Here is an 18,481-nt window from a genome sequence, read left to right on the forward strand (position 1 = left end):
TTAATTAAATATTAGATGTGCATATACTAAAACAAAATTAGGATATCAATAATTATTTATATGGATTTAGTGCGAAAGTTAGATATAAATTAATCTTTTATATTTTGTAGAAAATAATAGTGTTATGTTACTGTGCGCGAAAGCTGCACTCACCGTAGAATATCTATATGAGGGGCCCAACAGAAATAGCGGGCCCCACTTCGGCCTGCAGTCTGCAGAAGCCAGAAGGCCTTATGATGGACTTGGCTTCAATCCGCAGCGTTTTGGCGACGATACCGTCGATGGAGGGAGAGGTGGGGAGAGGAGAGGAAGACAAGACTCTTCTTCCCTTATTCTCTTGGTCGCGTCATGGTCGTTGCCCAGAAGCAGCCTTCCTTGTGAACTCGCGTTGACTTTGACATTCTGATAATCGGGAGACGCAGACCCGGCCAGAATTCTCCATTCTTGGTGATGGGTTCTTCTGATTCCGAGTCTACGATTTAGGGTCTTCCTCTGCTGTCGGGGGATCCGTCGAGATGTTGCAGACTCGGACCGCTTCGGTGGTCCTTGCGTTGTTCTTGATTTTCGCCCACCGGTCCGATGCTATTTATCCTTGGAGGATCCGAAAACTGCCCAGAATTCTCGCGGACATCGAACCTGCAGAGGTATGTTGATGTCATGTTATCTTTCTTTTAGCTGGTTGCTCGCGGGAAAAAGGAAGGCTTGATTGGATTGATCTGTGTAATGTTCAGAAAAGTAAGTTCTTGGAAGAGTTAGCTGGCTGTGAGTGAATTATCTTATGCAGAATGCTGAAATGCTTGTTGGGTATTCAAAAAATGTTGAATTTTGATTGCAGGGTGTTTCTCCGGCACCAAGTCCCAGTTCGGTTTTGGGTGGAACCAAGGGCTCGGGAAAGGAGGCTGACCCGACTGGTAGAGAGGGGTGCTTGGGGTCATCAGAGGCCTGCCATGTCAAGGACTTGAGTGCCTGCTTGCTTTATGCTGGGAGTGGTAACAAAAACAAGCTTCTACACTTTAATAATATTGATCTAAGGTGCTCATTGCATGGTGAATGGTTTTATTAACTGATCATGCTGTCGAAAGCAGGACCATGGTCCTGCTTTAAACTTTTGTCTCGGGGGATGTGTCTCGCTCCACATGACTGTCATGAAGGAATTGGAATGCTCTGAATTCGGTGCTGTTTAAATCGTTAAGTGAAAAATTAAGATCTTAGGGATAGTAATTTCCCATCCTGAGCAAACTACTTTCTGTCGACAACAATCATCCATTGCCAGATGTCAGCAGTGCTTAAAAGAGAAAACTGCCATTTCCATTGCGAAGTATCGACCGGTGCTTCTTTCTTGCTTGCTTTTCCGTTGATTTCTGAAATGGACAGAATATCTATACATGTAGTAGTTGGCGCTAAAAGTCTATGGAAGAGATTGATTTGGATAAGTTTCCATCTTCAGAAGCCTTGTAGACATGGAAGAAGAGAAGACGAGTTCTAATTGATGGATGGTTCTATATCCGTTTATGGAATATTTAGCAGGCACTGCGAGGAGAGCTTATGAGGAAATGAAAGGAAAAGGTGTCAGGATGGTTGATTGTAGTGAGAGTTGTTGATTTGCTCTTTCTTAGTCTAGGCTGACAGTAATGAGTTTGATTTGTGCCGAGAGTAAAGTGTGTTGCGGGTTTTGTGGGCGTCGTAATGATTTTATGAAGAGATTGACAGTTGACAGTAGTTTTCTCCCTATCCTGATGCCATTCTAATGCAGTTAAATGTGTGGTTCTTCATAATTTTTTTGGAGTAAGCTAAATTCATTGTGTCTGGGTTTTAATTGCTTAGACTTAACCAGAGCGCTTTGAATTGGATCCGTCAAATTTGAGTTTGATCTTGCTAAATTATTAATGGGAGGGCAGGACAATAAGGGATTTTTTTTCCCCCGTCTTACATATTGATATGTAGGTTAATATCAATGCAGAAACTGGTGGGATATGATGCAATCTCGTGATTTTATCCTGAGGTCTGATTAATGTAGTGAAAGTTTATTGATGGGAATTTCTTCTTTTTCCTGTAGCGCCGAAGGAAGCGTTTCTTGTTCTCCAAAACAGTGGGGAAATTCCTCTAAATGTGAATATCGTTTTCTTACCAGCAAACATTACTTCTGATAAGATCCAATTAGCCAAAAAAAACATCACAAAGGTCAGACTTGCTGTTTTCTGTTCGTTCCCTCCGCCCTAATTTATCTTTTATGAAAAGAAATGCATAATAAAATGAGGATCATGATTCATGATCATCTAATGGTCTGTATCAGGTCAATCTCACAGCGAAGGTTCAAGGAAGTTCTTCCATTGTGTTGAATGCTGGAAATGGGGATTGTGTGGTTCAACTGAAATCTTCCACAGCAGGAGGCAGCTTTTATAAGAATTTCCCTTATGCCTCGCAAGTCTCACCCATTCATGGAGTCTACCTCTTCTTTGCTGCAGTTCTTGTCATTGGAGGAGTGTGGGCTTGTTGCAAGTTTGGGAAGAAAGAAAGGCATGTTGATGGTGTCCCATACCAGGAGCTCGAGATGGGGCGGACTGAGGCAGATTCGACCTTGGCTGTTGATATAGAAACGGCCGATGGATGGGATGAGAGTTGGGATGATGATTGGGGTGACGAGATAAGGGAGGTCAAGCCCCCTCCAAGTAAAAAACGGGTAGGGAATGGATCGCCAAATGGCCATAAGTCAAAGTCCTCCAACAAAGATGGATGGGAAGACAATTGGGATGATTAAAGATTTGTTATTGGGTAGATCGGGTCTTTTTCCAGTTTCGGCCCCCATAAACACAGATTTGGCTCCTCTACATGTGATTTCTGTAGCAGAGCTGCTGCTTTTGATGACTCTGGTTGAAGTCTGGCTATCCGGCGGCCTGTATTAGCCTCACATGGACCATAACATGTCACGATTTTATCCGGGCCATCAACAGCACACCTCCCACTGAAATCGACGCACGGAAATTGAACAGTGAAGCTATATCCATACATACACGTAGGAATGTTAAAGTCAAAGTGTTATAGAAACAGGTGAAGTTTTGATTTGTCTTTGTTGGCTTTTTTGTTCTTCGGTCCCTTCAAGAATTGGGGAGGTTGAATGATACATCTCAAATTTTGGTAGTTACAATGTCCCCTCTATAAATTCATGGGGGAATTCTTATTTGTCTCATATGCTTTCCCTTTCAGAGTGAAATCTATTGTACTTAAAACTCTTTTCAATGACCAATTGAGCTTGCTTGTCTCATTGCTTTTTGAGTGAAGTTGTCGGATCGGAACCCATTTGCGTAAATTCCTTACAAAGCCAGTTTTAGGCCCATTTCTCGGGCTACCTCATTCAGTGCGATGTCCCCCATTATCAAAACAGAGCAGATCCGGAGGCCGAGGATATCGGATAAACGCATAGCATTGCTCGATGTGGATTAACAACGGCTAACAGGACAACTTTGTCCATTTGGACTGTAAGATGGCCCAGAAAAAGGGCCAAGGAACAGTGCCTTTGTCTCTTTGCTCTGTTGGACTGGTGAGCGAGTGAGGAGGGCCTCTCTATGAGCCCAAAGAACCAACAGACAATTATCCTCTTGTCTTTGTTTATGTCTTTACCAATTTGTTGGGTTCCACTGTTGGGATGCTTTGCCCCCACTGTAAAAGCAAAAGCACTATACAAGGGAAAAGTTATTCCTGTGGCAGATTTTCATTGCTGGCAGTCACTTTTCTTCCCTCTGGCTCTATATAATACAGTCCATGATGGTCCCATACCCGTATGTATCCAAAGAAATTAGTGCACGCGCGGACAGCTATACACTCCCTCGATCGCACCGCATGTAACTCCTAAGCATCAACGCCACGTCCCCCCCCCCCCCCCCCCCCCCCCCCCCCCCCCCCCGATAACTCAAAGAGCTACATCATTTGTGTTTTACTGCGGACGATAAATCGGTATCCGAAGAGTGAAAAATTTGCTCCTTTATGCATCTATAGGGATCTAAGAATGCTCAAAGAAGCTCTTTTCCTTTTTTTCTTTCTGTTTTTTTGGCTCTCCTTGATAAAATAAAAAATAATAAGAATTAATTAACAATGTGGATTAAAAAAGAGGGTCAGAGGTGGGGTTAATGGATCCTAGAGAAAGCTGACAAGGATATGTGGAGCTGTGCTGTGCAGAGATAAGGAAAAATCCCAGTGGAATCTGCTGCACTGTCAAATGCCACCAAAAGAAGTAGGTGCTTTTCTCTCTTTCTTTTTTTCCCCAAGTAATCTGACACAGAAAACAGTAATAATTATCATATCAAATTGAGATGTTTTCCCTTTCTCCTTGTTTTTTAAAATGAGTAGCATGTGCTCTGTGGATGATTATGCTAATCTATTCATTAGGTAGCTCCCGGGCCCTATCAAGAATTAGTCTTTTGGCTCTTTTTTTTTTTTTAAATTCATAGTTTATAGGGGCAACCCAATTTCTTCAAATCCATGCACATGTCTCCTTGGGAGAAAAGGATTTAAAAAATACATATGGATATATTTATGTTCCTTTTGACTAATTAATGAATGTCATGGGTTTTCCCTCCACTTTAAGACTTTTGTTATGGTTAATAGAGACCATACCTTCGAGAAGTGAGGGTACATATGGATTTTTGGTTTTCCGACTTCCATTACATAGATAAACGTAACGCATTTCGATTAAGGCTAGCTTCGAGGAATGGCTCTTGGAAAACAATTTGCATGCGGGAGTGCAGCATTAGGCTAGCATGCCCCCGTTTTCGTCTTCTCTTTTCCTTGCTTTCACCATTTTCCATCTCATAGGCCCATAAGCTCATGCTTCTCTCTTGTGTTAATTGATTTAATTAATTATTCTCTTCTGCAGTTTTTTTTTTTTCAAGATGGGCAAGTGAATTATACTATTCTCCAGTGGTTTATTTATTTATGGCTTAAAGGTGGGTGCCAAAAGAATCTTTGGACGGGGTCTCTTGTCAGACGGTCTCTGTTTTTCTTTTTCCACTTTACCACTTTTTGACCTTCTTGCAGCAGCAAAGATTGGAACTTGACATTGATTCTGTTCTGCAGCAGCAAAGATTGGAACTTGACATTGATTCTGCTGGAAAGGCCAGATTTTGAACTGAGCCCACATAACAGAAACTGTTCAAATACAATGTGCATTGACCGAGAAGGAATTATACGTCACATTGTTCATCAACAAAACCAAGAAGCAGCAAAATGCTTCAATGCAGAGAAGGCGGAATGAATGGGCAATAATTTCAGCAATAATTAGTAGGTTGGGAGCAAATTCCAGCTCAAGGGTCAGTCCCAAGCAAGGACCCGGTGAAAAGGAATCCAATAATTTCGTCAAACACATATGCAGAGGAGGAGAAACAACTTCGACAATTGGTCTCGGACCAGAAAGGTGACAAGAAACAGAATTAAAGAAACAAAAAAACACCAGCTAGGCTAACTTCAGTGAATAAAATTGTTTTCTCCGCCACTCGATGTTATAATCTGATGAACAAGCCTGGATTCTTCTTCGCCGGATACTGAAGTAAACGTTCCTTTGAATCGGGATTTCCTCGACATTGAAGTCAGAAAAAGAAGAGGTTACACAAGTTCCTCCTGTCCTTCAGAAGGGCACCTAATCAACTCCAAAATATTAACTACCTCAGCCATATCGGGACGGTTCGAGGGTACCTGGGACGTACAGATAAGACCCAGTTTCATCACGGGGATCGCCTCTTCGGGAGGGTAACTATCATTTAGTGCCTTATCCACACATTCCTCGACTCGCCCTTCCTCGAGGGCCCCTCTCACCATCTCACATAAAACGACGACGTCATCTTCCATGTACTCTACGGGCCTCTTCCCAGTAACAATCTCCAATGCTAGCACACCGAACCCGTAGACATCACATTTCTCAGTTATCTTCACTGTTCGGCAGGCAAATTCTGGGGCCATGTACCCCAATGCACTCTGTATCTTGCTGCTGAGAACATACCGGTCTAACATTGGGAGCAGCCTTGCAAGGCCAAAATCAGCCACTTTGGGCTCACCTGAGAAGCTATCTAGAAGTACATTGCTTGACTTAATGTTGTAGTGGATAATGTTCATCTGGTGCAAGTGAGCCAACCCTTTGGCCGTCCCGAGAATAATATTGAACCTGTCATTCCACGAGAGAGAGGAATTTGCATTCCCACCTGAAGCTTCATGGAGGTGCTTGTATAGACTTCCGCCGGATACAAACTCCGATATGAGGAGCTGCAAGGAAGGGGTCCAGTAATAACCCTCAAGAGCCACAAGATTAGAGTGCCTGACCTTCCCTAGCTTCCTAACTTCCCTCTCAAATTCATCCTGGGACTTCACAAGGCTTGAGACCGTGAGCTTCTTGATCGCAATGGGGTGACCATCTCGGAGAACTGTCCTGTAAACAGCCCCAAAACCACCCCGCCCGAGCTCGCAGTCCTTGTTGAGGAGGGCATGAGCTCCAGTGCTGAAGTCGGGGTCCATCGAGGAGAACATCACTAGCTTCCCGGAGTTAGCATCCGTGCCGGGGGACCCACTGAATAATTCATCAACAGCACCAGATAACGTAAGGGCAGCAGCAGAGCGGGAGACTGATATAGACCGGACACGGAGGTTGAGGACGGTGATTGCTATAACCCCGATAACAATGACAGCAGCAGCTCCAATAGCAATAAGGGCTGATATGCTGAGGATTATTCTCTTGTGGCCAAGAGGAGGAGGCAAGGATCCGGGAGTTGAATCCACAGTGGAGTTTGGGTTCAGGACAATGGGTTTGGGAAGCACTCCGGGGCAAGATCTGTTCAGAGGGGACCCACAAAGAGATGGGTTTCCGCCGACGGATGAAGAGGATATTATGTTGAAGAATCCGCCAAGAGGGAGTTGGCCCTGTAATTGGTTGTGGGAGATATTGAAGGTGATGAGGTGCGCAAGATTGGCGAGTTGCTTGGGCAGTGTCCCGGAAAGGCTGTTATATGAAAGGTCGACAATTTGGAGATTTCCGAGCTTTGACATGGATGAAGGAATTGGTCCACCGAGGTGGTTCTGTGACAGAATTCTACAACATTTAACCAAATACACCAAAAAGAAAATGAGAATGTGAAGTTTTAATATTGTCAGAATAAGAAAATAAGATCTTAAATTATACCAGCAAGGTGAACCCTAATAAGATATACTCTACAGCAAGAATAATTCTAGGCGGTCTCGGTATTGAAATGTTAGAGCATTATGCATATTAAACTAACAGCGGCAGCAAGATCACAACTTCAGAAAATATTGTGCAATAAAGTGCTAGAAATTGAAAGACAGACTGAGGCAAAAGGAAAGGAACTCACAGAGTAGTTAGAGAAGAGCACTTCTCAATTGAAGCCGGAATATTTCCGGCCAGTTCATTCCTTTGCAGCCGCAGTTCCTTCAGAGAAGTAGCCCCTGCTATCTCAGAAGGGATGCTTCCATTCAGCCAATTATCACTCAAATCGAGGACATCCATGGTCTTCAACCTCCCAATACTCGTAGGAACAGGACCCGTTAGGGAGTTATTGGACATGTTCAAGAACTGAAGGCCGGTAAAATCTCCGATATCAGACTGAATTTGACCTGAGAAAGAATTCGAGGACAGATCCAATGCCCGAAGCTTTTGGAACGAGCTCTTAAAAATCCAGTGGGGAAGGTCTCCGGTGAAGGAGTTCTGACTAAAACCTGCCACTTGAAGGTTCTTGAGACTGCCCAGGGATACAGGCAGAGGACCAACAAGACTATTCCCAGAAACGTTCAGCACTTGTAAAGACACCAAATTTCCGAGTGAACTCGGAAGCTTCCCGGAAAATGCATTAGCCGAGAGATCCAAGGTCTCCAGAGCTTCAATTTGACCGATAGACTCGGGAATCTCCCCTGAAAGAGCATTCCCGTGTAAATCAAGATTATGACATAGCGTAAGCTGCTGCAGTGTTCCAGGGAGGCTACCAGAGAAAGAATTCTCGCTCAAATCGATCGACCGTAAGAGCAAACAGCTCCCAATCCCACCAGGGATAGATCCGGTTATTCGATTTCCCTTCAAATTGAGGGCTCTCAGATTCTTCATGCCCTCAATACCTTCAGGAATCTCACCCTCCAAAGAGTTCCCAGACAAATCGAGCATCCTAAGGGCGCTCAGAGACCATATCCCTGCAGGCAGAGAACCCGAGAACTGGTTGAAGGACAAGTCAACAGAAGCAAGTGTCGAGCATGAGCCCAAGCTCTCCGGTATCTTGCCGGAGAACTTGTTGTCTGCCATAGATATCGACCTTAAAGAGCTACATTGTTGAAAGAACTCATCGGGAATAGTCCCCGAAAGGCTGTTCCCGCTCAAGTCAAGAACCCTCAAGTTATCGAGCCGAGCAATGTTGGGGTTTATGCTTCCGGTAAGATTATTGTTCGCGAGGGAAAGTTTCCGAAGGGATTGGAGCTGCAGAAGACCCCGCCCGAGGTGGCCGGACAGGGAGAAACCGTCGAGGTTGAGCTCGACGACCCGATTGGATCTGGGGTTGCACTTCACGCCCTCCCAACCGCAAGCGATGTCTTCGTCTTCGTCCCAAGATGCGAGCTTTCCCTTGGGATCTTGAACATCGGCCTTGAACACGATCAGCCCCAAGACATCGTCATTCAAAGAAGGGTTCAAGGGCTTCACCAGAAGCGGAGCTAGGGAAAGGAAACAGAGCAGAACGAGCAGCCTCCTCATGTTCAGCATCGATTCTACTAAATTCCCGAGGGAGCTAACAAGCCATGCCCGAACAGAAGACGATCCAGTGAAGGAGACAGCTTAAAGGAACACTCTCCAGTCCCTCTCTTTGAAGAAGAGTAAGAGGGTCAAATTTAAGAGAGCATTATTAGAGACCCTTCACTGACTTCTAACTACCGGAGCTTTCAGTAGAAGATAAGAATGGGAAATGGGTCTCCAAGAGGACACGAAATGCTCACGTCGGTGTGAAGCAAGAATCCACTGAGCACTGAAGAGACCCCAAAAAGGTGAAAAAACAGTGAGATGAGATTCTTGAAGGGACTGAAAGGAAACAGCACGAAACCGCAGAGGTTGAGCTACTCCAGAGGAGGAAAAGGTTTTTCCTTTCAGCTTGAAAGACAAATGGGTTGAAGAGGACATGAAGGAAATGCTTCCGGAAAGACCGACCCGAGAGACGCACAATGCAGGGCCGCCATTGTTGGAAAAGAAGTATCAGCAGTTGGAGAGGGAGAAGCAGCTGTGAGCTCACAATGGTGTGCAGGGGGGACCAAGAATGCTCCGGCGCCTGGGGATAAAGCTAGGGCCCCGGCGAGCGGTTCAAGAAAAATGTGGGCAGCTGAGATTAAGTGGTCTCAGGCACCAGACAGAGAGAGAGAGGAGAGAGAGAGAGATGCAGGGACTGCTTTTTCCTCTGTTTTTTGGCTCTAAAAATTTGGTGTTGAAACTAAAGGGAGGGGGAGAGAGAGAGCGAATGGAAGATTTTCCACCTTTTGTTTTAACGGCAGAGAAGGGTCAGATGGGTAGATGGGGGGTATTTAATTGGGCGTGTGCCACGTGTCCACGAGTAGGTTGTGGGTCTGTCCGACGTGGCTGACACGTGAACAAAACCAGGTGATGCTTTTGACGTGGACTTCAAGCTTGGGAGGGTAGGGATGTTTAAAGACCAGGAATGCCCCCATGTGCTGCGTGCATTTACGGTTAGCCCACTACTTTAACGTTGTCTCGTCTTCTTGTTCTTGGCATTTTTCTTGGAGAAGGTTTCACTTTCAGCGCTAACGGAAATTTTGGTCCGTTAGAGATTTTCTCCCCGAGGAGGAAATTTATATATGGGAAAATAAATGCATTTGGCTCACATTTTCAACCTTTTGTTTTCATGATTAAAGTAGGGGATAATCCGAATGTTGTACGAGAAATTTGTTACGAATATACTGCCGAGTTATATTTTAAAAAATTATAGTAATATTAATAAAATCGAAAGTGCACAAAAAAAATATGATTTTATAATTAAAATGGAAAAAATTCAATATTAAAAGAAAATATCTATTTAAATATACTACTTCAATTAATTTAAAAAAATGTTTAATGATAAATGATGATTGCATTTAAAATATGTAAAAGAAAAAATATTATTAAATATATGTTAATTTTAAGCTAATAAATCACTTCCATCTAGATGAGACATATAAAAATAATTTACTCATATAGCTAAATATCTAACATGTATACTTACACATATGTATAGTTATATATTCATATGCAAATTTAACGCAATAAGTTGAGAGAAATGAGCAGTTTGGATTGGGGTTGAGAAAGATGGAAAAAAAATTTGGGGGGAAAATGTGATAAAATAAAACTTCAATTTATTGCACTTAAAATTGTCAATGGTAGCATATTTTTAGAATTTTTAGTCGTTAGACAATTGGATTATATAAAAAAAGAATTATATCTCGAGATCATTTACAATTATCGAGTAAATTTCTATATTCTTTTAAAAAATGTTAATAATTAATTTATCTGTACTGGTAATGTGGACTAATTAGAAACGTTTCGTTGAACTTGATCAAATTGAAAACTGTGACAAAATTCGTTCAATGGAACTGTAAAAACATTTATTGTCAAGTTAATGATTTGTTAATCGAATTTAGACAGCATATCCACGCCGCATGCTTCAGTTTTTATATATTATGATCACTACAGAAAATGGGCCTAACTTGACATTTTTGGCTCGACGCACAGCAAAACGTTGGGAGAAATTGGTCGGAAAGAGTCTATCCCGACGTTTTTCAAAACGTCAGGATTGACCACTTTTTAGCTGACATTTTGAAAAACGTTGGCCTTTGTTAATCATATGTCGACATTTTTAAGTTTAGTCGATGCAAAAAAAAATGCCTTTTGCTTTCCCTACCCCGACGTTTTTGGAACTTTTCCCAACTTTTCAAACGCCAGCCTTTGTCATGATGTTGTTAAAGTCTGTCAACATATTATCATTTCGCTATTAGATGTTGTCAAAGTACCAAAGTGTAAAAAAGCAACGCGGTGTCACCTTATTATACAATCTGTTGTCATTGGTATTCGTGATTCATAATGGAAAAGGTAACGTGTTATTTCCTTGTGAAAATATGTTATCATATAACAAAAAATATTATCAAGGATGATGTTGATAAAATAAATCTTTGAGATTAAGTTTACGTTGGTCTTCAATAGTTATCGATGGATCCAAATTCATAGTTTTTCTTATCAAATGGCATATTTACTTACAAAGAATGTTTCAAATAAACTTTGAATATGTTCTATTGAGGAAACAATATGGCTTCTAGCCTTTTATGGGATCACAATTTCGACTATTAGAGTACAAGCTCCGATAGGCCCCGTCAAGAAAACATTATTGTGCAAACTCACGGTGGCTCTTAATTTATCAAAAGAATAATTTACCATCTTACTAAGAAATAAAATGCGATGCAATGTTTTTAAAAAAACATTCCATAATAATGATTTTTCTAACATTTGTAATTACCTTTTCCACATTTCATATGAAAACTTGACACATGTCTGTTCTGACTAAGATAATTCAAGATATAAGTCAACATGTCGGTGCTCTTTAATATTTAATTACATGAAAGAAACCCTATTGTCGATGACGGAATTGAGTTGCAAGAGGCTTGTTTCTCCCAAGCTTGACTAGATCAAACCCAATGTTAAAATACTCCATGATAATTGGCCGCATTTCGATCATACAACAACTTTTGAATTCCTCATGGTATAAATTTCCATGAAACCGAAAAGAAAAACAACACTGATAAGCATAACCGCATATTACATAGCTTAGACAGACCTCAATATTATAGTCTCCATAGCCTTTGATAATGGTTGGTCAAAATTTGTACTGAGAGCAATGCTTTGCTGCTTGTCGAAGCAATGTCAACCCCTAAAATTAAAGTCACATATTAGATCTCTTATTTTGGATATTTCTCGTTTTCTTTCTCATTTTTCGAGTTGGAATTGTTCTTGGATTTCAAGGAACAATAATCTTCATGCCCACGAGTTGGGCCACTTTGGTTTCATGTCAAATTTTGATGCCCTCTATATGTATGGACGTTATCCTTATACTTCGAACTCCTAGTCGCTTATTAATCCATGTACCTATCGAACTAATTACGTCTAACTAGTACAAATCCAAACAAATATTAGTTAATGTTATGTTAATAAAATTAAACCTCAATGAGAACTTCAAGAAAAATAAGTCGGTGTTAAATTTTGAAATATGGTAGTGTGTTATAATGTTCTTGGGCAATACGTTTCCATCTGACATAATCTGTTATCACTGGTATTTGTGCATCATAATAGACGAGGCAATGTGTTGTCTCCTTGGAGGACAACACATTGTCACTTGAGAACGATATGGGCCGACACTTTAAATGTTGGGCCAATGTTGTTTTTGGCTGACATTTCATGAAACTTCGACTAGCCGACATCTCATAAACGCCCACTACTATCTTATAAAAAAAAATTTAAAGGTTGAGCGGGAACTCTCCCGCCCAACCAGTGAAATTTAAAACCCAAAAATTTGATTCATCCTTTCTTCTTATTAATTGTCTTCCCCCTTAGACACGTTGCTTCCCTTCCTCATCTTTTGCCCTCCTCATTTGCACCCCCAGACTCCTCCTCCATCAGAACCCCCACCTCCCCTTCCTCTCAGATCCCATTGCACCGGCATCTACCCACTCGACCTTTCTCTCTCCCGCCTCCACCACTACAATGGCCTCGTCAGGGCTTCTGCCGAAGCCATCCCCGAAAGGGAGCAGATAGTCGTGCCTGAGCCGCTGTAGTAGGAGAAAAAAAGAAGTCGACCCTGCAGCCGGGGATGGTGTTCGGACTATGGTACCTGCAAAACATCATCTTCAACATCTACAACAAGAAGGCCCTCAATATCTTCTACTTCTCGTGGTTCCTCAAGAGGCTCCGGCTTTTCTTCTGGTCCGTCTGGATGGCTCTGCTATTGCACCTGAAGATGTGGCCCTACCCGAGGTCTTTAAGCCTTCTTCCTTTTCTTCTTCAGCCCCGACCTCTTCCACACCGTTTGCCACATGTTCACCTGCATCTCCTTCTCTAAGGTCGCTATCTCCTTCACCCATGTTATCAAGTCCGCCGAGGAGAGCCGCACACTTGCTGTTCTTAGTTGAGACTAAGAGAAGGCGAGAGGTCCGATCGAGAAAATTGTGTTGTACTCAATTTTCGATATCATGTACTCATGTTTTGATACTTGTTCAAGTGAATATTAGCTCATTTTCATCATAATAATAAGTTTATATTGATTTATAGTGTGATTCTTTTGCATGATTTGGTAATTTTCATGATTTCTAGGGTATGACAACCTGTTGTTAGTGATAACGTTTATCATTGACAATAGGTTCTCAATTTATTGACAATATGATGTCATTTTTATTTTAAAAAAATGGTTTGGGCCGACGTTTTTCGCATTGGCTTAGGTCTAATTTTAGCAATGTAATCAGCATCGCCCTAGGCACATTTTGGCCAACATTTCTTGCGTTGGTCTAGGTAGGGTTTTGTCCGACATAAGTTTTGGCCAACGTTTGGGAAACGTCGGCCTAGGATGGTTTTTGCCGATGTTTTTTAAAAAGCGTCAGGATGCCTTTGCCAACGGAGTTTAAGACGATGTTTTTCAAAACGTCGCAGGAAATGTTGCCGGTGTATAGGCCGACGTTTGTGGCGTCGGGAAAAGCCGAAAAAATATCGGTCAAAACCCCTTTTTTGGTAGTGCCCACTCTTAAGCCAAAAATAAAAAGTTATTGTGAGCTCATAAGAGCATCTCAAATCACAGAAATTATGAACCAGTATATCATCGTTGTCTCTTGAGAAATTAATCGATTTAAGTTGCATGGCGTATTAATTTCATATCTATCTTAAGAAGGTGCATTACAACCTCCCAATAAATTAAACATTAAAACGTGCATACTCATGATCTTGATCTTTGTTTTTTTTTAATCTAAACTTGTTGAAATAGTAAAATTAGCATTCCTTAAATTTCTTGGGTTGATTCCATCAAGTAAGAAGAAAATGTGTCATATTAAAGAATGAGAATTTAAACTCGTAGAAAGTGCAATAAGATAATAATATGGAGTGTAAAAATAAATAATTTCATTTCGTTTCATTTCAATGCGTCAAATATAAAAAAAAATTGAATAAAGAACATGATTTCTTTTATTAGAACATGGCAATAGTACGAAACATTATGTATGGAGAGGTCAAACTAATTTGTTATGCACACCTGAAGGAGATAATTATATCCTTACCAGCGAGGTGCTTGTTGACTTGTAATTTTTCGTAAGCCTATAATATATACCTTTTGCACTACATATACATATCATAATGAAACAATATATATTAATTGCTTTTGAGGGAAAACAAAAAAGAAAATAGAAGAAAAGAAAAGAAAAGGGGGAAAAAAAAGGTACTTAGTTGAATATAAACTTAAATTGACTATACAATGGATCTTTCAAACTTCCTGATCATAAGGATGAATATTATTTTGCCCCATGTTTGAAATTAGAAAAAGCAAGAGACAAATTGAATTTCCTCCCAACACTTTCCCATATTTTGTCCACTTCATCAATAGATCCGGCTATATATTGCGTTTAATCATGGAACCAATAGACAAACTAGATATGGGTATAGACTTTATGTCCACTTATATATACTGATGTAAAAAAGAAAATCTTTACCTTAGACAAACAAATGGTGGATAAGATTCTATAATTACCCAAACCAGCTATATATGATCCCCCAATCGATCAAGATGGGATCAATTGCGAAGTCACGAAGCAGCACAAATGGCCTCTCCTTTCGCTCTCTTTAATTTGGCAACTACTAAACATATATGTTTTCATCATATAATAATATATTCGAATGGGAATGTTGTAATTACGTCCCTTTTTCTTTAATTAACTGCGAGCGTAAGCTACCAGATCTTACGAGGGTGCCATTAGATGGTCAATCTAGGTAGCACGACTTCAATTTTCTCTATCAATTGAGGCTCTTAGATTTGATCGAATGGATGTCGGGGAAGGAGGAGTGGCCGTTTTGGTAAGAAAGGTACAAGAGGAAGGGCAATTTTCAGGATAGGGAAGCAGCAGATAGTGAAAGAAGCCGAAGGGGGCAATGAGCAATAAAGGCAAGTAGGTGAGTGGGCTGGCAATGGTGTGTTGTTGGGTAGGTTGTAATAAATAACAAAGTTAGAAGGGGTGAGAGGTAGAGAATTGCAGAGGTGAAAGTGAAGTAACAGTAAAAGGGCATCTTTTTCTGATGGATTGCATGGATTTTTCTACAAATCAAATATCACCTTACAAAAACAAAAACCAGTAAACATAAATAGGAAAGTGTTACCGTCCTGCAGTCGCTTCCGGACGAACTTGTTATGTCGGATACTGAGGTAGACCATAAGAAGTTGATCTAACGATCATAACAGTCGGTAGTAATTATCCTTTAACTCGTATTTAAAATATTTACAACAAGAAATGTGATATTTTTTTTATTTTCATTATAAAAAGACCTATAAGTCGAGTGCAATAATAAATTAAGTTAAATAAAGGGTACAATAATCTCATTCTCGAAAATTAAATCAGAAATCTTTTGATTCTAAGTGAGCGATTGATGCTATACTCCAGTAAATTCTCATCCTTTGAACGGTAGTGATTATATTTATGGAAACCGTTATGGAAAAAGCTAGAAATTATAAGACCCTTGTATTTTATTTTATTTTTTTGCTTTGCAATGTCATTTAATATACGAAATATTTGATCTGAACTGAGAGGTCCCCCCCTCCCTCAACTAATCTAGCAAATTCCATTAAATGCAATTCATTGAATGCTCCCTCCTCATTAAAAGCCATTTTTGCACAGAGAGAGGGGGAGGGAGAGAGAGAGTGTGGAAACCTAGGCCACCGTCTGCATGGTTTTCGAAATTAGAAACTTCTTTTCTGTCTTCCGTAGGCTAATAAGGAATAATATAATTCGGTCGTTGTATTGTATATCATTGCATGTTCATATATATTACATTAATATTCTAATAATGCATCCAAAAGGCATACAATTTAGATAGAAAATACATACATATATATGGTATATATATGAATGTATATGAATATCCTTCTTTCTTCGTCTGATTTGATTTTTGTGGGAATTCCAGACCAGTAAATTACAATTCCACGTGACATGGAAGCTCTATATCCCGACACGCGTGGCGTGTAGAGGCTATCCTATCCTGTATTTTCTACTCTCTCTTTCATATGGAAATGACAAAACTCACGCGACCCTTTTGGCATGGCTGTTTTCTCCGGGCTCTAATATTGTTGACACTTCAAATTCGATATAATTGCGCCATGGGAAGTTTCGTTAATCCTTCAAAAATTTCTTATCCGTATATGATCGATGCTCATATATATAGTAAGCAGTCGTCTGAAAATATAGGTAATAGCACCCGCAGCGATTCACATCTGAACTGCGACTGCATTCCTCCAGATTTATCGTTATGGCTGGCTTTGTCTAGGACTGTGAGGGATTAGTTAGGGCAAACCATTACATGTTTGTCTTCAGGTCGGAGATGGCATTTTTAGGGCTGACTTTCTGTGTGGTTGGATTTGGAAGCTTCTGTTGGGAACAGGGAATCCAGCTATCGATCCTCCCCTTCTGCTTCTGTATATATCATACACACACACACACACACATATATATATTTGTGCAGACCGATTAGGGCCTTCCCTTGAGCTGCTACTATCGTCCAAAGCCTTTGGACCTATACATATATACAACACCTTATATAGAAATTTCCCCGATATGTCTAGACTCTAGAGTAGGGAGCATCGTTTGGCCACCATTATTGTTAACTTCGATAAATAAGCACTCAAATTATTAAAATGCATCCATGAGCATTTTGTACAAACTCATATGTGATCAATGCGAGACGTTTATTTGTTCTAGTGACTGCTCCTTTATAATTCCTTTCATCTTTGGCCCATGACACGCGTTGACGTAAGCAAAATCATGAACCTACGATTAAAGTAACAAGAGCAGGGTGTCCTAAGTTTAATATTATTGGTTTCGCCGTATGTGATGGATGATATTTGGTTCTGATACAAGTCGCTTTGACAAATTTATCAAAAAAGAAAATTTCAATTTGAAAAGAAAAAACTTCCTACAACTTTGTGAAAGCTTTTTTTTTTTTTTTTTTTGGCTCCGAAGGATAATTCATTCAAACTAAATAGCATAAACTCAACGTGTCTATCTACATCTCCTCTTCCCTTACAAAGACAGATGACGAGATGGAGGAGATCCTGATAGGTCCATTGAGATTATAAAAGGTTGCCCAATGTGCAAGATTACGGGCAATAAAGTTTTCAGCCATCGGTATATACAAGGCAGTCCATAACAAAAAAAAAGTAAGATCAGCAAACATATTAGCAAAGATAGACTCCGAGCCTGTGGGAGGTTGGCTGAACGGGAGAGTTTATACAGTTTAGGACATCCTTAGCATCTCCAAAAAAAAAAACAATCAGCTGATGTTCATACCTTGAGCGCACTGGACAACCTTGCGTGCAGCTTCTGCTTCCTCAAGAGTTGGGTCCGTGGAGTATGAGGAGAATGCCCAAACAAAAATAATGTTGCTCCTGTTGTCTTAGCAGATAACTGCGAGGGTAAAACAATTATTGCATATTACTGCATTGAAAGAGAATGATAATTGATGAGAGTTGATCTTTCGTGGTAGGATTTGGCTCGTTGTCTAGTGAAGCCAAGCTTCTTCAAGTTCCACAAGCAGCTTGTGGATTGCTGTTGCTGTTTGCATAGGACTGAGATCAACATGATTAGCTGCAGGTTGCGTTGAAGGTGGACTGTCTTGAGCAATTCGCTGGTTGTTTCGAAGCATCCATAAGTAATCCATGCAGACCAAAGCCTGGAGCTGAAATTTATGCTGAATATCCCAGGGAATATTCAAGGAATCAACAAGACCTATGAAGAGCTTAATCCATGCCAATATCTTAACATGTTCAAGGCTTGTAAATCGTATATGTATAGGTAGTAAAGCCCAAACAATTGTGGAGAAGGGGTAGTGGAGGAAGATATGGTCAATCTCTCTTAGGGCTTCCTTGCAGAAGGGACAAAGAGTGTCTACAATATTGAAATAAGAAGCCAAAACAACCTTTATTGGCAAGCAATTCCAGACAAAGTTTTCATAAAAGAAGCTTATGACAATCATGTATTTTTAGTCTCCAAAGAACTCTCCATTCTCGTTGATTTAAAGCTGATGTGGGAAATCTATGTGACTGGTCAAGAATATAGGCAAAAGAGGTAGAAAATGTGTCATTTATGGTACCTTGCCATGAGAGTTCATCGAATGGAGATGTGTGGTGGGAAGAGATGGAATAGATCTTTTGAACTATTTCTATAGAGAAAAGAGAGTGGA

At 40.7% G+C, this 18,481-nt stretch overlaps 2 protein-coding genes across 2 annotated transcripts; one reads left to right on the forward strand and one right to left on the reverse strand.

Annotated features, from left to right (window-relative positions):
- Positions 1 to 259: 259 nt before the first annotated feature.
- On the forward strand, positions 260 to 3,262 carry LOC116196768. The gene is made up of 4 exons (XM_031526651.1): positions 260 to 644; positions 836 to 989; positions 2,057 to 2,181; positions 2,294 to 3,262. Exons 1-4 carry the CDS (start codon positions 516 to 518, stop codon positions 2,756 to 2,758), a joined length of 873 nt encoding a protein of 290 aa, XP_031382511.1. The 5' UTR covers positions 260 to 515; the 3' UTR covers positions 2,759 to 3,262.
- A 1,983-nt stretch (positions 3,263 to 5,245) lies between these two features.
- LOC116196711 (probable LRR receptor-like serine/threonine-protein kinase IRK) lies at positions 5,246 to 9,484 on the reverse strand. Its single transcript, XM_031526571.1, has 2 exons — positions 7,347 to 9,484; positions 5,246 to 7,069 (listed from the first exon to the last, which is right to left on the reverse strand). The coding sequence occupies exons 1-2, from the start codon at positions 8,735 to 8,737 to the stop codon at positions 5,596 to 5,598; spliced, it is 2,865 nt and encodes a 954-aa protein (XP_031382431.1). The 5' UTR covers positions 8,738 to 9,484; the 3' UTR covers positions 5,246 to 5,595.
- Between the last annotated feature and the right edge of the window lie 8,997 nt (positions 9,485 to 18,481).

The sequence above is a fragment of the Punica granatum genome, chromosome 2 (assembly GCF_007655135.1).
Source record: "Punica granatum isolate Tunisia-2019 chromosome 2, ASM765513v2, whole genome shotgun sequence".
In the NCBI taxonomy this organism is placed as follows: Eukaryota; Viridiplantae; Streptophyta; class Magnoliopsida; order Myrtales; family Lythraceae; genus Punica; species Punica granatum.

Coding starts and splice junctions, on each gene's coding strand:
- LOC116196768 (XM_031526651.1), top strand. CDS start 516: ATGTTGCAGACTCGGACCGCTTCGGTGGTCCTTGCGTTGTTCTTGATT. Junction 645..835: donor CGGACATCGAACCTGCAGAG/GTATGTTGATGT, acceptor TTTTGATTGCAG/GGTGTTTCTCCGGCACCAAG. Junction 2,182..2,293: donor CCAAAAAAAACATCACAAAG/GTCAGACTTGCT, acceptor GGTCTGTATCAG/GTCAATCTCACAGCGAAGGT.
- LOC116196711 (XM_031526571.1), bottom strand. CDS start 8,737: ATGCTGAACATGAGGAGGCTGCTCGTTCTGCTCTGTTTCCTTTCCCTA. Junction 7,070..7,346: donor TGCTCTTCTCTAACTACTCT/GTGAGTTCCTTT, acceptor TAAATGTTGTAG/AATTCTGTCACAGAACCACC.